The 21,419-nt window shown below is 38.0% G+C and overlaps 1 protein-coding gene across 4 annotated transcripts in view; it reads left to right on the top strand.

The window, feature by feature from the left end:
- The first annotated feature begins 2,262 nt into the window (after positions 1-2,262).
- Positions 2,263-21,419, top strand: part of CDIN1 (CDAN1 interacting nuclease 1) — a 138,323-nt gene continuing 119,166 nt past the window's right edge. For 2 of the 4 annotated variants that reach the window (XM_056492667.1, XM_056492664.1), the window contains exon 1: positions 2,263-2,557. In XM_056492667.1, the coding sequence (XP_056348642.1) occupies positions 2,457-2,557 (101 nt within the window). In that variant the 5' untranslated portion in view covers positions 2,263-2,456. The remainder of the gene's footprint in view (positions 2,558-21,419) is intronic. The other 2 variants (XM_056492663.1, XM_056492665.1) reach the window with 2 other exon arrangements.

Genomic DNA, 21,419 nt, shown 5'->3' with positions numbered 1-21,419 from the left:
CATCTACATCATCTGACAGTACAGATGTCCACAACTTAATTACAGATGGTCTGATTTTTATCTGATATAGTAGAACTGGAAAGGTAGTTTGATTGATGGAAAAAAGTTTTTAATGGACTTTTCTGCTAGGAAGCTCTCTTTTTTTTCTCACTGGATTTTTGAACGTTTCATTTGAAAAGTTCTGTACTAACTAATTTAGGCAAAGAGTGGCTTATACTTTGTTCACAGAGCTATGTTTTGCACTGCACCATGCAAAATGCTTCCCAGCAGCAGCTCTCATCTGAGGGCTCTTACCTCCCTATGATAGTATGGTACTAGCTTCCCATGGTTTCAGTGAACTTCATGTTAGAAAGCAATGTGCTTTTTAAAAAAATGATTTTGAAATCTAGAAAACCTTGATCCAGTAGGAGAGACTATATCCAATGTGTACATAATATGTATATGAGACGTTTGTAGTTTGGTCCATAGACTAATAACTTCGTACTGCAGTTCTAACTTTTATTGTTCTGTGCGTTGTAGACTAAAGTGTCATTTGACTTATTAAAAAAAAAATCAAGAACATATTCTAGTGAATAGGTAAAATGAACAGAGATAGAAGTTACAGATAGCAGCACTAAGGTATTTAAAAACATCTTCACTGGAAATTATGCCACAACAAAGACAGAAAGATGTTGTTTGGTTTTTTAAAGAAGCACTATTGATTGTTTTTAAATAAGCAGTAGTAATGGTAGTGAAGGACTATTTAATTATTTTCTTTAAAATCTGTTTCTAAAGAAAAAGCCATAATTACAATCTTTGGAAAGATAGGGGAAAATTACCTTTTCTGTATTTCAAGAATATTATATCCTCACGGGCCTTTAAAGTGAATATCAGATTGAAATAATACCATCTTCCCTCCCAAAAATAAATATCTCCTACTACACTATTTGACACAGCTAAAGAAAATAAAGTATTTTTACATTAAATAATACTCCTCGTTAAAAGAATGCTCTTTTGTTCAGTTTCACATATTATTTTTGGTCTCAGCATAAGGAATAGAGCCTGCAATTTGGCTTAGGTTCACTGCATTTCCTTTTATTTTATATATTTTTATATATACATATATATATTTAATATATTATTTATGTTATGCATTTCCTTATATTTAGGCCATAGTATCAGAATCAGCTGTTCCTAGGAAGGCTTCTGGTTCCAAACAAAACTCACTGAAATTCATGGAAGATCATGAGATAGAGGATTCTTCGAGCATTCTCAATCAGAAACCTGAATGACTGACCCTACTGACATACCCATGCTATTTGCTCTTCATTCAAGTTCTAGATCTTGTACTCTTGCAACAAACTGATAAGATACTGAGAAAACCTCAAAATGTGATCCTAAAGCTACCAAGAGAGAAAGCAAGGGAACTGAATATAAAACCTATAAAAATAAGAAATTCAGTTCTTAATCCACAGTTTTAAGCGCCTGAAACCTCAGGGCTAGGACTGCAGTAGCCTGTATGTGGCTCATGAATGCAGTTAAATGAAGATCAATGGGAATACTTCAATTTTTTGGTCAGCTGCATGGCCAATTCTCTTTATAACCGCTAGGCTTATATTGTTTATAGGAGAGCATACCTATCTTTGAAATCAAAATAGTTAATAAAAACGCCCAGAAAAGCACAGAAACTAAGACTTGCAGTATACTTAATATTTAAATTGTACTTAATAATACTTCTTGCCTAAGTTTAAGTCTTAATAAGCTTTGAAGGAAATCCGAGCACAAACTTGGGTGGTTTTCTCCTGAAACTCAGCAGGAGTCTTTACCCTCTGCACGTAAAAGGCAGCAGGCCCTGTCCGCACCCGCAGCTCTACAACTACAGCTTTTATTTTCCCTTTTTTAAGAAACAGCCATTTCAGCGTGACTAGTGGAAAGGGCCCTGAAAATGACGCTTTGCAGATGTTACACAGCGGGGCTCGCAGCCCGCGCCCCAGCACAGCGCTCCGGCACACCACACAGCCCCAGCAGCGCAGCGGGCCGGGGCCGGGGCCGGGGCCGGGGCCGCCCCGCCGGCTCCTTCCGCCATCGCAGGCGCCGTGGCGCTCGCAGAAGCGATTTGCGGCCCACCAAGCAGAGCACATCCCCGGGCGGGACTCTGCCGCCGCCCCGCTCCGCCAGAAACGCCCGCGGCTCCGGGAGGCGCGCACCGCGGCCCGCCCGAGCGGCTGCGCAGAGCCGGGCAGAGCGGGATGGCGCCCGCGCCGCCCCCCTCGCACCGCCCCGGCCGGGACGCGGGGCGGAGCCGCGGGAAGCGGCGGCCGCGGCGGCTCGTGGCCGTCTCGGTGCCGGGCTGGTGGCAGCGAGTGGCCCGGGCTTGCCGCGGTTCTCCGCCCCGCCACCGCTGGCCTTCCGGCCCTCGCCCCCGGCGCGTCCCGCGCCTCTCCTGCCGCCTCCGCGCAGCCCCGGCGGTGCGAGGCATGAAGCTGAGCAAAGCCCAGTACGATGAGATAGCCCAGTTCCTGGGGCACGTGCAGCCCACCCGGCAGAGCCTGAGGAAGCTGAAGGAGAAGTTTCCTAGGTAAGTGCATCCCGCCTTCCGGCTCGGCCCCGGCGGCGGCCTGCGGGCTGGCTGGGGCCCGGGGCCGCCGCGCCAGCCTCACCCCGTGCCCCGCTCCGGGCCCCACACGGTACAAAATCACCAGCACACGCACACAGTCGACGGCAGCGACAGCGCGCTGAAGCTGCCGCTGGGAGCGGAGTACTGACCTGAGGAGTTGGCACGAAATAAAGAACGCTTCCCCCCGGCGCCCCGACACACGTCCAAGTGAAAGCTCCTGGTGTCCTTCAGGAGCCTCTTTTACACCAAGTAGATCTTCTGATGTGAATAAAACCTTACGGCTCAGGCCGAACCTCTGTGGCTGAGGCCAAGTGTGAAATCCATCCTGCAGCACCACTGCCCCTGTTTCTTAGGGAGAAGGGACTTTATGGATCCATAATTCTGTGCTTGCCGCTGCATTCCAGTTGAAATTGGAAAAGGGATCATCTCTTTACCTATGGCCATTCATGTGCTTCCTTGCCTGAGCTGTTTCAGAATTCTCAAAGACATTTGCAAATGACCATGGGCTAGGATGGAAAGGTATCCATGACAGGATGTGCTCCATGCACCAACCTTCATAGCTGAAATTGACTTGCTACCAGCTACAACAGAGTTTTAAGGGACTGTGCCAGGTTTTTCACTTTCTTTTCAGATACAGAGGGAGCATTGCCATTGGTGAATTGTACAGGAAAGCAAATTGGGTTATGTGGGGAGAAGAGTGGTGCTGTTTCTAAAATTACCAGAAACAATACAGAAGAATGTAGGGGGTTAGATATTGTATCTGCTTTGGTGAGAGAGAGAAATTAACAAAACAGAAGATCATTCATATACTTCCTGAATATGCTACTCTTAACCACTAGTGTGGCAGAAGAAACTGACACTATGTGTAACTTACAGTAAGTGGATGAAGGGCCAACATTAACTTAGGCTTTTAAACTGTCCAGTGAAATTCTTTCATTTTCAGGAAAGTGTGAGAGAATTGCCCTGTTACAGAAAAGTGATAAAGCATTGTGGTTGGTTCAGGGAGTGCATTGAGTTGCATTTTGGGAACCCAGCTCACCTTACACAGTACTTCCCTTCTTGGAAAAGCACTTATCATAGCAACATGTGTCTAAGGAGCTTAGACTTGGCTTTATTACTTTAGTGCTGAGGAAATTAGGAGAGAGTGTTTGTGTGTATTTGTGTGTGCATGGATGCATACATATGCACATGTTCTCTTTTTCTACTCTCCTTATAAAGTTGTCTTGAAAGAAGATTAGAATTTGGGTTGGTTTTCCAGATCAGTCACTATTTTTAGGAGCCTGCTTCCAAGACAGATCCATAGGCACATGAGTGTTAATCAAATTTGTCCAAAAAAGACTGGGCTTTTCTTATATGCTTTACTTCCCAGTCCACTTGCTTGGTGCTGCAAAAGATACATTGTGTCCTCTGTTTCAGAACTTGATGGCTCCTGAACAGCTACATGCAAGGGTAGTATAGGGTTTTTTAGGAAAAAAATCATGGTTTTTTTTTCCTAAAGGAGCTGACTCAAGTGTGGTGAGCACTGAAAAGCAGAGGTTAGCTGTAGTAGTTGCTTCCATAATTAAGTGGCTATGGTCTTATCTTGTTCTTCACATTATGATGTGAGGATGGCCTATTCTGAATTTTGCTTGTACATTTCTCCTGAATTTTGTTTGCCCATGCTAGGAGAAGGCTGAAATCATCTATATGAGCAATGAATTGATCGCTTTTTAAAAATGTCTGTCTTAAGTATATTTTGAGGAGGTCTGCACATTTTCTTTCTGGGAATGTGATATTTCTTTTTTGCCTCTTTGTTTATTTCTCATAGCAGGTCAGATGCAGAAGATAAAGAATACTTTCCAAGGCCACCACTTTCCTTAGCAATAAGGGAGGTGTATTGAAATAGATGCATGTTAGGATATGGAAGATAGGTATTCTATATAACCCTTATCTTTAAAGGAGGCCAGCTGCAAGCTGCAGAGATTTGTAAACTTGTATGCCATCTTAAAGGGAGGCTTTTTCAGTGATGTGTTTGATAACTGTGGAGTAAGTTTTTCTTATAATTTGGAAATTCTGTCATTCTCTTCTAGGACAAAAAGCATCTGATTGAACTTTCTGGCTGGATTTTTTTTTTTTCTTTATGAAAGCCAGAATCAACTAAAGCCCCCCACCCACCTCAAATTTCTAATTCGGTCTTTAAAAAAAAAATATTCCAGAATCTATCATGGTTCCTGCAGTGTGATGAAGGTGTCCATAGCCAGTTTCTCATTATTATATAGTAACAGTTACTGATTCAAACAGGAAAGTACTAACATCCGTAATAGCTGCTTTCACCTTGCACTTTCAATCTTTCCCTGGGAAGGATTGGTAGTCCACTGGTAATGCAATACATAAATTGACAGTTTTCAAATATTTCTGGTTCCTAGTGCCTCATAGATCTTGAGAGTCTTTGGGTTTCTGCATTAATCTGCTCAGGTTTTTTTCTAATATTCTCTTATCTCTTGGTTCCTCCCTCAGCTGTTGTATTTCCTGAAGCCTCACATTTTATGCTCCTAATTTGTATAAAATCTCTTTTGTGCTTTGTGAAAGGGCCTACTCTTGTTCTGCAGTTTCTCCCTAAGAATAAGTTGTAATTTCTGTAAACAGTTGCCACAGTTTAATGTACAGGTAGCTGCCAACCTTACCTGTGAATCTAAATAATTTTTTAACAGGGTAGTTTGTGCTTTGCTGTTATTGAACTACTTCAGGAGGTGAGAGTATTGTCATGTGACTTATTAATGTCAAAAAGTCAAAATTAAACTGCTCCTTATACTGTTTATAAGTATTTTAATACGAGCATTGGGAATTCTTATATTTTACAACCCTGTAACTTTCCATAAAATATGGATTGAGTCTACTTTGCTTAAAATCTGATTATTTTGCAAAAACTTAGGTATCCAATTGCTCTTATTTTTCTGTTAATGCTGTGCTTTGTATTTCATGCCTGGCAATTACCAGTGTATTATTCATTTCTTTATTCTTGGGGTATTCGTTACATCCTCAGCAGTTGTCTCCTAACATGTTTCCATTTAACAGCAGGGTATTTGGATGACCTGAGGATTATCAAAATGTGTTTTTGAGCACTAAGCATAATAAATCTCTGCCAATATTGGATCACTGATCCGTAGTTCCTTTGGTCTTTTTCACACATACACTACTGGACCGGTAATTCAGTGTTGTGCTTTTCTGTTGAAGTGTACCACCTTTTCTGTTTAGTTTCTCACCTGAACTTTTCTATTTACTAATAATTTGTGGTTTTCTTTGCTACTTTTGTGTTATATTCTTCAGCTTTTTCTTCAGCTATGGTATTCTCATATTCTCTCATATTCTTCTGATATACAATTCTCCTCGATGAGAACTAATGTCTAAATCGAATGAGCTATTATGGGACTGTTTTTAGGCCATGGCAGGAAATGTCCTGAGAAAGTTAAAATCTTTCTTTTCAGTGCATGTTTCTCTCTTAAATGGTATTTGGAGCTGCCCACAGTAGAATCTAGTTCTAGGTACAAATCACCTTAGCGCTACCTACTTATAGTGACAAGATGTAGGTTAGACCTTTAAAATTCTATCTTTTTTCAAAAACTATTTTAACTTGTCCTGGAAAGTCCAACTTCTGAGAGTTAAATTCATATCCAAACTGATATTCCAGTACTTCAGTTTAACTGTTTACTGTTGTGTTTCAGTTCTTCTGTATATGGCAGAATATATTGTTTCTCTCAGAAATTTTTCCTAAAGCTTCTTATCAGCAGAACATAATTGACTTATTAGTAGATCTTTCTCAAGTATGTACCTTGTACATATTTTCCTCTTCTTTGTGTGCAATTCTGATTGAATGTTATAGTTTTCTTGACAGAATCTTTGTCTTGATTTAAGACAATTTAAAGGGAGCACTCTTAAATTAGTTCTCCTCCTTTGTTTTCACCTGTCCCTTTCCACCAATAAGGAGAAACAAAATACAACTAGATATAAGTGAGAAAAGTAAGAGTTTACTAACAAGTGAAACCACAAAAGGCAAAAATGACAGTAAATAACCACTAGATAGAAAATTGCTAAATGTCATTAACTCTCGCAGAATGAAGAGAGACCCAAAACGATGGGCATACCCTTTCCAAGATGGCCAAGGGAGAGAAAGGAAAATGGCATCATACCCTGCCCCCGAGATGGCGCCTTTGCTGGCGGTCACACAGTCTGGGAGACAAAGGGGTGGGATGGCAGCAAACCCTGGAGAAAGCAGGAGCTTACAGAGTGGTTCTAGGGGCAGAGGAGAAGTGCTGGCACGTGTGGGATCAGCACCGTGTTGGTCCGGGTGTCTCCAAACTGTGGGTGTGTTGTGGGGGAGAAACTGGTCTGTCAGCCCTTACACAGGGTGACCGGGCCTCAGTGGCCAGCTGGCTTTGCAAAGTTTGCTCCAAAACAGTTTTTGATTGTGAAATGCAGTTCTTCCAAGTGGCTACTATTGCATGCCCAGGAAAAAAACTGCAAGCAACTCCCCAAAGTAACCCTTCCAAAGTGGAGCCTCCACTTTCAGCAAATGCTGCCAGCAGAGTTCGTTCCCCACTTCCCAGCTCCAACTTATAAAGGGACTGCAGCAATGCCCCCTCTGCCCTGTGGTTCCAGTTCTGCATGCGTTGGGTCTTAAAAGAGGCCGTAAGGATTTTTGGGCATGGATAGATATGGAATACAGTAACATTTTGGATCATCCATGACAGTCTTCTGGTCTCTACCAAGCTTTCTATGGATGTAATCTTTGGTGAGCCAATTCATTAGGATGCTGTCTTGGGGTTTTTTTTAAATGTGTGATTTTTTCTGGCTTGGTTCTTTTCTGAGTGTTTGAGTTTCTTACGCCATGTTGTACTTGAACTGGAGATTCCAGAAACTTATGGTTTAAATTGTCTCAGTAGCCTTGAGCATGTTTTAGTGATTCCAAAACCCATGTTTTTCAAGTTCTTGGACTGAACTGTTGTGAAATGTGTTTCAGTCTATTGAGGAGTGCTATATTTTTCCATAGCACAGTTTGTGTAGTCTGTATTGTTTCTCTTTCTTTTTTTTCAAGTTGTTAAACAAACCTGGTGCCTCTAGCCCAACTTTCCTTTAGGTACTTTCACTTGTATTCCTTTAGAAGAAGCAGAAGTTTTTGAGACTGTTTAGGTACAAACTGTGTTACAGAGATCTTCAAAGTACTAGGGTTTGAAAGTATCAGCTGCTTTTATCAGCTTAATTTAACCAGCTGCTATGTGCAGTTCATTACTTCTGTGCATCTATTCAAAAAAGTACTGTCCTGTTTGTGTCCCTTGTGAAAACTTACTTCCATGTGATCAGGAGGAGCTTTTTTCGTTGTAGAAAGATAAGGGAACCTGGCATAAATGCCAGAGAAGTACTTCTTAATTTTTTTATTTTTTTTTCCCAGTAAGCAAGTGGAAAATGTGTTGCACAGCTTCATGTTGATATACTTGAGTATGGCTATTTGGTTTTAATGTGGTATCTTTGTATTTGATTATTGGAATGTACACATTTTGTTCCCACAGCATATTAAGGGATGCAAGTTCCTCTACTGTCCTCTACTCTTCATTGCTTAGTATCACTTCAGTTTTCCACACATTTTCAGTAATTGTGTTGCTCTTTCTCTAAATTATTGATAGCTTTATTAAATTACACCAGGCCTGGAAATCATCTGAGCAAAATTTTAGTTAAAAAAAAATATCTGCACAGTAATGTGTTACAGTGTAAGTTGGAAAAAATAATCTGTTTATTAGCTGCTCCATTTTATCACTTTCTCTGTGGTGATTCATATTGAAACAAATGCCCTTAAGAAGTTTAAATGTATGGTATGAATGTTATTTCTTTTACCAGCAGCATAAGACTCAGAAAGCGGTTTTTCTTTCTCTTTTCCAGCGTCTTTGTTGCCTCTTGTTTTGTTTTTTAGAGTTGGGGGTGGATAGGCCTCTCATTTTTCTCTTGAAGCCAATTTTATTTACAAGGCAATATGTTGCTTCTTTATGAATAATTTTATTCTGCTTTCATGCAGTTGCTTAGATTGTCAAGCAGTACTGATGAGCCCATACTGGTTGTGATGAGAAACAGGAGGGTGGAACTGCTCTTCTCTTTCATCCCCTCTTTTTCTTTATTTCTTTCCAATTCTGTGTTCTGGTGTTTGCAGATTGAGTGGAGGTGAAAGGACAGTTCTTTGTGCTTTGCTCTATTGCTCTTTGAGGCTGCTCTTACCCGGGGAGGCAGACAGGCAGTGAGGCTCATGAGCAGAGGGCAGATAGCTGCCTCCATGACTCGCAGGGTTCGAGGCTCTGAACTCAGGCACAGGGTTATTAGACAGGTTGTATTTATGAGCAGGCAGCCTACTGCTGTGTGGCACTTCAGTTGTGCTCTCTTCTGCCTGGACATGTTGTCTTAGCAAACCCAACATTGTAACTTCTTGTAACTTCTCCTGCTCTCCTTTCATTACTCTGCAAACACTAATCTAGCAAATCTCATTTACAAAGTTCTTTGTGCCTGTGAGTGCTAGAAACTTATTCTGAAAAAAAAAAAAAAGTTTAAAAGTATATTTTAAACTCCATTTTTCTATACTCTCAGTACTTAGCAATGACATAAATACATGTTCTGCCTATATAAATGATACCATCATGTGACAAATGCATTGTATCACTGTACTGTATTTAAGTGTTCTGGACAATTTAACAAGAATATCAATGAAACAGTAGAATTTTCAAACTTTTATACCTTCTTCTCTTGTATTAGACTTCAGAGTAAACAAAGTGTGACACTGAGGTTGTTTTTGTCTACTCTATGTAGCAAAAACCTAATATAATTTAAAATTTGTTATGTACTTGAAGCTGTAGTAAACCTCACAGGTAAACAGATTGATAATAAGAGATGAGAAAGGTCTTGGGTCATTAATTGAAAAGAGAATTAGCAATATATAAGTTTCAAGAAGTGATGCACAATAAAATGTGGCATATTTTAAATAATCCTAAAATGAAATAAAAATTTAACTGTGCAGAGTAATTATGTGAACAAATGATAATATTCCCTTTGGAAAGATGTTATTTGAGCCCTTGGTAGAAAATCTACTATATCTACTATCACAGCTTTGATAGGCTGAACCAGTGGGCGGTTTCTCTTTTCACTTAAATAACAGTGAGCAAGTGTTTAAGAGCTTGTAACTGGTTGGATTTTTGCTAACAAACTGCTTGCTAGTGCTGTGACCCAAAATAGGAAGGATACCAATCCTCTCCAGTAATATGAAGTATTGTGTGAAATAAATCAACAATATCAGTGTATAACTCAGAAAAACTATCTCCTTTCTTATTCATCAAATTAAATAGAAGATACTGACTTAAAAGTTAGATATCGATAGCAGTGGGAGGTTTCAGAGTAGAATGGAAAATATAGTTTTGCTCACGTTTGTGGCTTTCCCAACACCAACAGACAGGTATTAGGCAGAAAACTTCCACTGGCACATATAAATACTAGATTTTCAGGACATGAGTGCTTTTTTCTTTTTGGAGAGAGAGAAGAGGAGGTTTTTTGAGTTGTTTGTGCATTACCTATTAATAGAAAAGTAGGTGAAGTATATAAGTGTGTGTCAGCATGAAAGTTAATTTTGAAGGAAGTCCATCGTAGTTTTCTGTCACATTTTTAGGGGTGTAACCTTACATGCACTCCCACATATGTTGCCCATCCTAGCAAAATGCAAACCAATTTAAACATTAGTCTTGAAATTTTGTTTAAATACACAAAAAATTTAAGTTTTATTTTCTAAATTCTTGAGTACTGAAAAATCTCTTTCTTCTTTCTTAATATTTTCCCCTTCCAGTTTGCAAAGTGCTAACTCCTTATATGGGAGTACATTTCTTTTCATTAAAAAAAAAATATTACAGAGAACAGGACTTATTACGCTTGTGACATTCATTTTGGCTGAGTAAAGGGAAACCTTTTTTTTGGCCTTGAGGAATTTATTCAAACCACTTAGAAGCCAATCCTTTATCCTTTGAAGATTTGATGGTGAAATACAATGATTGGAGGGGCTCTTTTAAAGCAGATGTGGAAATTAGTTCCCTATAATTTGAAAATGCATTCTGAGTCTGTTGGAGCTGTGTGTTAAATGCTTTTGTTTAATTCAGAAGAAAAGAAATAAAAAGAGAAAAAGAGAGAAAAAAAAAAGGAGCAGGAAAAAATATAGAGAAAAGAGAAAACAACAGGATGAGAAAAATATAGGCAAAAGAGAAAAGAGGTAAAATGCAAGAAAAAGAAATAAAATGGAGATAAAATAGAGAAAGAAAACAGAAAAAGAGCAGAAGAAGATGGGAAAGGAAGGGAAGGGAAGGGAAGGGAAGGGAAGGGAAGGGAAGGGAAGGGAAGGGAAGGGAAGGGAAGGGAAGGGAAGGGAAGGGAAGGGAAGGGAAGGGAAGGGAAGGGAAGGGAAGGGAAGGGAAGGGAAGGGAAGGGAAGGGAAGGGAAGGGAAGGGAAGGGAAGGGAAGGGAAGGGAAGGGAAGGGAAGGGAAGGGAAGGGAAGGGAAGGGAAGGGAATCCTTTCATGTGTCAAAGCTAGGAGAGTTGTCTTGATTACCATGTACACTACTGTGTTGCTTTGTGAGGTTTATTTGGTTGTGCTTTCTGACACTTCTTAAATTCCATGGATGTGATAATCACCAGTAGGATAGGAATATAAGTCTTGTGGCATAGTCTTCTTATAAGTATTTCATTCTAAAGCAAGCTTGGTGTCATCAGACAGACCAACAGATGTCTGTAGATTTAAAGGCAAGATTATGGTGGCTGTTAAGGAAGGATGAAGTGGAAGTTTTAACACTGACCATATGTGCTTTTTAACTGACTAGTGGATTTTAGGATATCATTATATTAATGTTGCTTCTATTTAAGGAATATTTTGATAGAAATGGTAATTCTTGACTGTATTTTAGAAACAGCTCCATAATGTATCATTCTTCTGAAACCTGCAAACGAGTCTAGGCTCGAGTTTTATGAGCGTAGGGGATTTGCTACATCAGAATGGAAAATATTTTATTCATGCATTGTTTTTTGGACAGTCATATTCTGGGTTATATTACAATGGCACGATAAATTGCTGAATACACTGTCTGCTGAATATGACCTCACCATGAAAAATTTGATGCATTAGAGTAGGAAAGGTTGGAATATATCAACCTTAGCTGACAAGGGACTTTGAATTTTGACCTAACACAGATGACCTTTGTGTGCAATAAAAGTGAGTTTAATCTCCAGGTCAAGGTTGAGGTGAACGATAGGGCAATGTGGATTGGTTTGTACTGGCTATGTCTGGATCACACCTAGCAAGCAAAGAAATCCAAGGTCTTTGCACTTCAGAGTAACCAAATGCTTGTTTACCTAAACTTTACTCATATCTGTTACACCACCTTTAAAAACTTGTGGTACTGTAGACAGTAAACTCGTCAGCAGCTGTGGACTATTTCATTTGAAGCTCAGTGTTTCAGAATAAGAGGCATGAGGCATGTATATTAGGTAAATAAAATTTCTCCACTAGCACATTGAAGAAAGACTGTTCACTATATTGCTTTGCTATGAAAAGGGTGTAATCTAGAAGCTTTGTTTCTTTGACAGCTAGCCTGCCTTTTGAACATTGCAAAGTTTATTCCTAAGTGTCTTATGCATTTAAGAGAAATGTAATTAAGAGAGTCCTGGTACGTTTCACCAGGCAAATACAAAGAAAACAGGTTTTTTTGAGCACTCCATTGCTGTAAAAGGTATTTGATCAAAAAAACTAAGTTACGAAATGGTTTGGAGGTTGTCTAGGTTGCATAATAAAGACATATAGATGAATTTAAATAAAATATTGTAGTATTTCTAGTAGTCACAAACAAAATCCGTCTTTTTAACTGGCTCGTGTTCTAGGAGTGCTTTTTCACTGATGTACCAAAGATACATTTGCTAAATACTTTACACATAGAGGAATGGTAGCTGTGGTGCTGTTGGAAGGAGAGAGTTCTCTTTAAATCAGCCAGGGGAAAAAAAAAAGTTTGAGACTAATGGAAAGAACCTCTACTCCTTTAATAGAGCCTGCAAAATATATTCTCCAGGACTGATCAGCTCTGAAGGCTCTAGAGGTTTGATGATTGGAATGGCAGGAAATCACGCTTTCAGGACATAACGAATTGACTAGGCCATCCATCATTTGTTAGCATGCGCTGAAACACTGGGTTTGTGTGCAGGGGTCTGTGATTTAGTAAATACTTGGGAGATGAATAGAGCTTACACACAAGGGAAGATATTGCTGTCCTTCAGCAGCCTTAGACACAGATCCCTGCTGAGAAGGCCGTCTGACAGCAGCTCATCAGTAACTGGCCTGTCACAGTCAGTGATGCCCACCAGCCATCCCCAGTATATTAAATGCATTTTTAATATCTGCTTCAGTAGATTTAATGAAGAAAATTTAGTTTCCATACTCTGATCACTGCTTTCTCAAGTGTTTTAAAGCACTGAGTGAAGCACTTCCAAGAAAGGAACTGTGCTGATAACAAGAGAGTTCATTGGAAATCAGAATGAAACAGAGGTATTATTATCCAAATAGTTTCCTTAAAGCAAAACAAAAATGTTTGGAAGAAGCAGTGATGATCTTAGAAACAATTGACCCTCCTGCAGAGGGACCTTATGCAGCAGGCTGTACAGCAGCAGAGATGCAGGCTGGGAAAGGTGTTTGCACAGTGGTTCTATTTAGTGTGGCAGAGCTTGCCAAAAGGCGAAATTGCATTTCTTATGCTCTCATGTGTCAGTACCAGAATCAGATCATCTTTCTGTATGGCTTTCAGGGTCCAGAGAGGAGGGTGGCTATGAATGGAAGGAATGGAATAGGTCAAGTTTTTAATTGCTAGCATGGATTGTGTTTTGGTTTTGGTATTTTTGCAAGTGATGCTTTTAGTGAAAATATTTGTAGTGTTACATGATATTATATCAACTGATATAAGAAACAAATAATAAGAGAGAGTGGAAAATAAAACTGCTGTTTTTATATCTTGGCAGATTCATTGAGAGTTATTCAGTATTGACATTCTGTGTGTAAGGATTGTACAGAATTATTTTTTAACTTCATGGCAAATGGTAAGATCCTTTGCTGTCCGTACATACAGATAAACTTCATAGTCACTTGGTTTTCCTTCCAACTTTCAGGGAAAACTTCTGTATACATAAAAGCAAATAAGCTGATTTTTGTTTTCTCATGAGAGTCAATGCTTATGATATTTACTTCGAGACAGCAAGGCAAACAATTTGATTGGGTTGCAAACATCTATTTGAAACATTGACTTCTTGAGCTCTTTCTCTCTCAGGAATCCATTCTGTTTTCACAGAACAGAAAGCAAGTCCTGAATGAAACCTATAAATTTGATTCTTGTATGTGTCAAACCAGTAATGTATTAAATGCATATTATTATAAAAATTTAAGAAGTGTCCTAAATGCTTACATTTTTATAACATAAAACATATTAAATAATACATTTTCTTGTTAGCATCTGTTTGCTGTCATTGTTGGCAGGACCTATGATTTATTACTTAAATTAATGGCTACAACCATTTTGGTGCTGATATATTCCCCTTATGGCTCATCGCATCACTTTAAAAAAGAGGATATATGCTTCTGTGAGAGTAAATTTTAAATTGTTCATTCCTTTAAGTTCCTGGTGAAAATAACACCAATCTCTATTTGCAATGTGAAAATTTCAGAAGCTTGAATTACACTCTAAACTGGGTGAAATAATGCTAAGGATTAATTTCTGTAAGAAAATGCAATACAGGAACTGATCCTAATAAAATTGTCTTCTAAGACGAGCTTGATAGAGTATTGTTACCAACAAAACCAACAACATTGAAAGAGGAATGGAAGGATAATACTTTCTGTTCTTCTGATCAGGTGATGGTTAAAAGCCTTGTTCAGGTTTTTGTTTGACTAGTTGGTACCATACAAGTAGATTTCAAACTCCCATAGGCATGCTCTGTCATTAGTTTTCAGCTTATATCTTATAAAGTCCTTGTTGTCCATGGGCTTCAAATGAAGAATTCAAAGTAAATGAACTTCTTGTCAAAAGGCTTAAATTTGCCAAAGAGGAACCTTTGTCTGTCATGGGAAAAACATTATGGTTTGTGAACAACTTAGGATAAAAACTTCTGCTTGTAAACAGCTAAAGCATTTTTACATATCTTATTTTGGTACAAGCTTTTTTAAAAATTCTTGCGTCCATAACATTTTGAGTAATGATGGTCATATGACTAGGGGTTATTATCCTTCCCTTGCACACACCAGGATATCCAGTAGATTAATTGATAGTAACAGTTGCTTTTTGATTGTAACAGTTATTGATAATGTAATCAATGTAACTGATTTGTATTTATACTGATTTTGAATTGTATCAATGTAATTGATAGCAACAGTGCCATTGCTTTGTACCGGAGAGTTGTTGAACTTCACTATCTTGCTTTATCATTTCATCTGAATAGAATGTTAAGAAGTTTTGCTGTCTACCCAAATGTGGAAAAAAGGCTTCAGATCAGGATGTTGTGCTGAAGAGGACTTTATTTGGGTGATTGTCCTCTACTTACATATCTGTATTTAGGCCTTCAAGGTCTTGGAAGCATTTGATGGCCTAGTTTCCCATATACCTCTAGAAACTTCAACACTGAATAAAAATGTCCTAAGATGGCACACATTCTTCTTTCACAGAAAGCAAAATGTTATCAAATACACCTTTGAACAAGACCTGTGTGATAGCAAGGATAATCTCTTCTGCAATGCAGCCTGTCTGAAACCGTTTCAAAGGCAACATAGAAACTGTGGCCAGGATGGAAGTAATACTCCTGTGACTGAATTACTGTAAAGGGTCTTTTGGAGTTCCCTGTTATTAATTGAGGACACAGACAACAATAAAGACATCATGTATTTCTCTTTCTATTTGTGGTTGGCTGGGAGATGGCAGAACTTCTTAGTCCTCTGTTGATACTGGTAACATTCAGTTCTTTATTGCATCTCTTCTGTGGAATACAGATGCTCCTTTGGAGACTACAACTTGCAGAGAGTACAGTAACTGATAGGCAGAGAGTGAGTGTGCATTTCTGTATATGAAATGGCTATTGAACATTAGCCATTTATAATATTAATATAAAATGCATGTTGTAAATGCAGCTCTCCTTCAGTTTTCATCACAGCTGGGCAGTATGTCCTCCTAGACAAGTGCATTTTCTCAGAGTGCACAAAATACAAAAAGATAAAAAAACTTGATCTCTGGTTCTTACAGAGCTTAAAAAGGAAGATCTGCTTTGACCAGTTGGCAGGTACTCCAGTAAGCCAAGCAAGTTCCAGTCCAAATGGGAGTTCAATGACCTTATTGCAATGAGTGACCTAACACAGGAATATGTTTTCCTTTATCCTGTTATTAGGAACAGGAGAATATAATTTTTGACCAAAAAGAGTAAGTTGGGCTACATTTTTTATCTCATTTGTATTGCGTTCCTTTGACATCAGTGGTCTGAGAAAGAAAGGAAAATGGTCCTTTATGGAATAAATGCATAGTTTCAGTCTAAATATTTTCCTAGCCATATCCCTCTGCTTGATATGTCATCTAAGTGCTGAGCATTTTTTTCCAAACAAATTCCATTGGTTGCCCAACAACTATTATTCACAAGCTTCCTGCTTACACTTTTTGTTTTAATTTACTATTTAGACACAGACCTCGACAGTGACAGACGATCATTCTTACACATTGTTATTTTTTGTGGTTTCAAGGTTTCTGGATAGAGAATTTTGCCCATTTATCAGCAATAGATGCCTGTCGTTCTAACATTTTAAATCACAGTAATACAAAGATAATATTCAAACGTTTCAGCTACTGCGTAGAAATGAATATGTTTTTATGTAGACAGATTTAGGGAGGTCAGCATGTATCATGTTACTTGTTTGTGTTAGTTTATTTTGTAATTCTTAGCTGTAAGCCTTTAGTTTCCTTTTGCAAGGATATCTCTCTCTCAGTGGAACTTTGCATTAGTAGATCAGCATTTTTACTGAAATAACCAGTTGAAATTATTAAAATATGCAGTGGAAAGCAGTGTACTTAGTTTAATGTGCTTCTGAATATTAAATGGAAGTAAAATGTTATATAGACATGAAGCCAATTGTTATAGTATATGAAGCAATAGCTGTGTAAACCCTAACCTCGTAATTTTGCAAGTTCTACTTTATCATGTAGCTGTAAAAGGCAATCAAAATAAATCATGGAAGATGAAGAAATATTTTCTAGGGCTTTCTGTATGCTTTCAGAAGTGGCGCTCGATCCATGAAATTTTAGTAAGCATATTAAATAATACAATATGATGTGCAACGTGTCAGGTCTGATAAATTATTTTGTATAGGACATTTATACAACATATGGTGAGCTGCTATGTGAACAGCTTAATGACTAAATTATGTTAATCTTTCTTGCCATATTTACTTCTCATTTAAGAAAAGGCATTTTCAAATTTTTATTTTACTTTTTTGATCATGTGTAGATATAAGAAAGGTGTAGGTCATCTCTGAGAAGCCGTGACAGTGATCCAAGGTTCCTCAGCTGTGCAGTGTACATAACACAGATGTTGGGAGAGTCATCTGTCAGCTATGCCTCTCCTATGGAGTTAAAGTTCTAGGGGGAAAAGAATTCGACACAGTGCTGTCACTGTTACATTTTCACAATAGAAGAGCATGCAAATAGTCAACCTCCTGCTTAGCAGTAGTGCCCTGTCTAATGTCTGTGCTGGTTAGAATAAAAAAATAGTGGGTGCATCTAGGGCTCATAGATCTGACAAAGGTCATGCTATGCTGGGCATTTGAATTGGAAATTGTCTGGACTTAGATTTTATAAAGCTCCCACTGTTGTCGGGGAAAATTTCAGCAGGGTTTTGTCCCTAGAGAGGCCTCTTAGGCCCTTTTCTATCCTATGAATGAATTTAGATGTGAGGGTTTCTCTTGCCTTAAAACTGTTAAGTTCATTTTGCATACATCCCTAGAGAGAAAAACTGGCAGATGCTTTTGTCTTGGAAGTGTTTAAAAGAAAACTGCAGAACAGGAACAAGGGAGAGAAGGGGCCCTGCGTGGAGTCCCAGAACATTTTGGAAATGGCCAATATGCAGTTTTCATCAGTACTAAGGCGGGGCGCAATATGGTGCCTGTAGCTCACTAGGGAATATGAATGTTGATTAAGCATACTCCCAGGCTTTGAAATCCTGAAAGCAGTGTCAGAATAATGGATGTTGAGCAAATGTCAAGCATTTGTTAATTTCTCTGTTATTTGGAGTTTATCTACCATGATCAATCAAATAAACTAGTGCTTCTCTGTTGTGGCATGTGTCATTGATATGGTGATTAGGTGGATAGAGGGGCCTTCTGCCTTTTTTTTTTTAATCCAGGTAACAGATTACATATGAGCAACCATAACTTTATGTTAAATATTTCTTTGGAGTTGGTTTAGTGAAAAGAGGTGCATTAACAAAATACTTTGGGAGTCCAGAGAGAAAAAATATTTCTAGATCTGCTGTGATAAAAATGACATTAATGACAATTTTTCCACTTCTGGCCTTAAAATTTTACTGTCATGAGGAAGGAGAAATTACTCTTAAATAAAAGTTGATAGAGGGATGTTTTACTTATTCTTAGAAGGATGAATTTGAAAACAAAGGGGTATCCACCCCAAAGTGCTAATTTATGTCTTAGCTGCCTTCTTCACTCTAAATCTTTTGGTTTCTAGAAACTAGAAACTTGATTTCAACATTCTCCTATTGATATCCTTTAGTTATAAGTAGAGGTCTCTTTTATAAGAATATATGTTCTCTTATATGTAATGTATAATGTATATATGTAAGTTATTAGTTACTAATTTGCAGACATGTAAACACTCCAGTTCAGAATATTTTGTTCTCTTTCTCAATTTTCACTGTTTTCTGAAGTCCAAATTCTGTTAGTTTGCCACTCTTAGGTAACATATAAAGACCTGATATTTGAATGTGAAGAACAAATTAAGATTAATCTGAAGGAAAAGAAGGCTCTGTGGCCTTTGCTGCTTTACTATAATATATTAAAACTTCAAAATATGAGAGGATAAGGTTGGATGTTTTTCATGAGGCATTTTTGAAAGCTGCCTGAAGGATATTATCAGTCAAATTTCAAGGAATTCCAGTGAAGTTTATTTAACATGCTCCTTCATTGATTTTTTTTTTTAATTTTACTTTAGTCCTTATGGACTTAATATAAAGACGGTAATGTGTCTTTTTATTATGATTTTGATAAGTCCTAAAAATTTAAGAAGTGCCAGTGAGTCATGCCATATTACTCGATGCATGCTGAGGTCATCTTCAGTGTATTTTAACAGAGAACTAATGTTTGTTATTCCTTGGCTTCCACATTTATTTGTCAAAGCCTCTAGGCTCATTCTACCAAAACCAGTGAAATATTGGTGCTTAGAGAAGGTGATGCTGTACAGTCAATCTAATTGACTGTTTATATCAGAGATTATTCTGTTCCATTAGTGTTCCATTAGATTCTGTTCCATGGAGAAAGAGTTTTGGAAAGCCAGCCTTTCCTGCAGTGGCACTGTGGGAAACAAAGCTTGTAGTCATTGTATGTATTTTCAGGGCAATATATAAGGAACACCAGAAAAATCCTCTGGAGAGGGGAGGAACGGAAAGGAAAAGCCTGTTGATAGGAGTAGAAAGGGTTAGAGAAGTTTTAGGATTCACTAATGTGATGTTGTGATCAGCTCTTGTGATGTTCCCTTCATATTGCCTGCCAGTTTTAGGTAGACAGCTTTTTTTAAAAAGTGAGTGCTGGAAGAACACTAGTAAAAAGAAATAGCTGGATTTCCTTCTTGTGCATATCTGCAATCTTCCCAAGAGAAAGTGAGTAGTAGCATTAAATTACTTTGTTCTCTCTATGGCGTAATAAACTATTTCCCTGGGGCTGAAAGTAGGCTTTGTAAATATCTGCATGCATGGTACAACAGCTTAGATATACAAGACAAAATACTGCATTGTTGGGTAGGTAGACAGATTTGTTCTATAATTATGAATAGCTTAAAAATTGTAATTTTAAAAATGGTAAACAATGTCTAGGGCCCTGAAATCTCAGGGGAACTAGCTATAAATGGATTCATTTCTTGCCTTGAATCTACATCATAATCAAAATTGGAATTTACTAAAAACTATTACTCCTATACCATCCACATTTGATTCTTGAAATTTTATTCTGAATGTATTTTAGGTTATATCCTGAATGGGAAACATCAATAAGATCCTGACTTGCTTAAGGAATTAACAGTTTTGACTGGATAACTGGAAGCTTTTTTGACTTAAGATGTTCACTTTTTACCCTGGAGAAACCTATGCAACAGTGTGTGTGCTTGACATGTGATGCATGCAAATGCTAAATACAGTAGCAGCATGAGGCAAGTGTCATTAACAGTAATTTATGTAATGAAAGCCACCTGGCTGTCTTTGTAATTAATTGCTTGTAAATAATAAATTTTAAATGTAGTTTACAGTTTTCTAAATTTGATTATATATTTTTAGGAGCAAATTGTTTAAGGGTGTTTAGAGATTTATTTAGTTCAGCACATATATGCTTTTTACATGCAGGCAAATTTTTTTAAGACAAATGAACAATCTAATTATCTCTGAATTGCTATTCATTCATAAAAATAGTTTTCTAAAACACCTAACTTGTACAGGACAAAATAGTTTTGTTGAAAAAGAAAGATATAAAGTGGAATTATTTTCCCCTTTATCCCCGGTAAGTAAATTTCAGATTGAAGTCTGAAAAACTTGCCTTATCTTCTGGTCTATTTCTTTTCCTGGGCATAAGAGGAAGTAGCATGATAAACTAACCCAAACAAAATGAGGGGATGAACACAAAATAAAAATTTCAAATGTTGCTTTTCAGTAATAACCTACTGAGTATATTTTCAATGTGTGGACCTTGGCCCTATCAGTAGGGCAGATAAGAAAGGAGAAGGATAAAACCCTGGTTTAAATTGTATCTTCTTTGCCTTAACTGCTTGTTGAGGTCCATTGCTGTTGCACCCAAGGAACATCCTTCTCCACACAACTAACATCGGATAAGGAACTACTTTAGTGTATTTTTATCTAATGGTTCAGCGTTTAGATTATGCTACTACGATAAAGATGTCAAACCAGCAAACGTGTTTTTGGTCCAGTCTTACCTGAAGTAAATGAAAATAAAGTGTGAATGATGTACAGTTGAGTGCAAATGAGGAGTTCACAGATGTTTTACCTTTTTCCTCAGTCCCTGGTATGCTGCTGGACACTTCTGCTTTGGGACATTCGCTGATTGTTTCCTCGATGTTAAAGAAACTTCTTGCTAACTTGGAGTAGTTGAAATCAAGGACATAGCAAATCATCTACTTTTGCTAGTCTTAAGCGTTGGGTTTTTTAAAATTTACTTTTCTCAAAAATTTTAATGGTAGAGTTAAAAGCAGAATTCTTGAGAATACCAGGAAATGGAGATGTGGACAAGTACTGAGGTTATCAAGGTGTATGTGGAGACAACCCCTGTTTGACTCTGATCAGTTTCTTTGTCAGTGCATTCCCTAATTAGATACGTAAAGGGTACCAAACAAGTTCTGCTGTCTGTAAGGTGAGGACATTCAGTAGTCATTGAAGCCTAATGTCAGAATATTTGGGAGTTTTAATTTCACATTTTAGCATTGACAGTGTATTTCTTAAGCCCTTCTTGTAAATATATATTGTTCTGTATTACATCTGAAA

Source organism: Oenanthe melanoleuca, chromosome 5, assembly GCF_029582105.1.
Source record: "Oenanthe melanoleuca isolate GR-GAL-2019-014 chromosome 5, OMel1.0, whole genome shotgun sequence".
NCBI classification, from domain to species: Eukaryota; Metazoa; Chordata; class Aves; order Passeriformes; family Muscicapidae; genus Oenanthe; species Oenanthe melanoleuca.
Note: the sequence above shows the minus strand (reverse complement) of the source record. Positions and strands in the feature narration are given on the sequence as shown.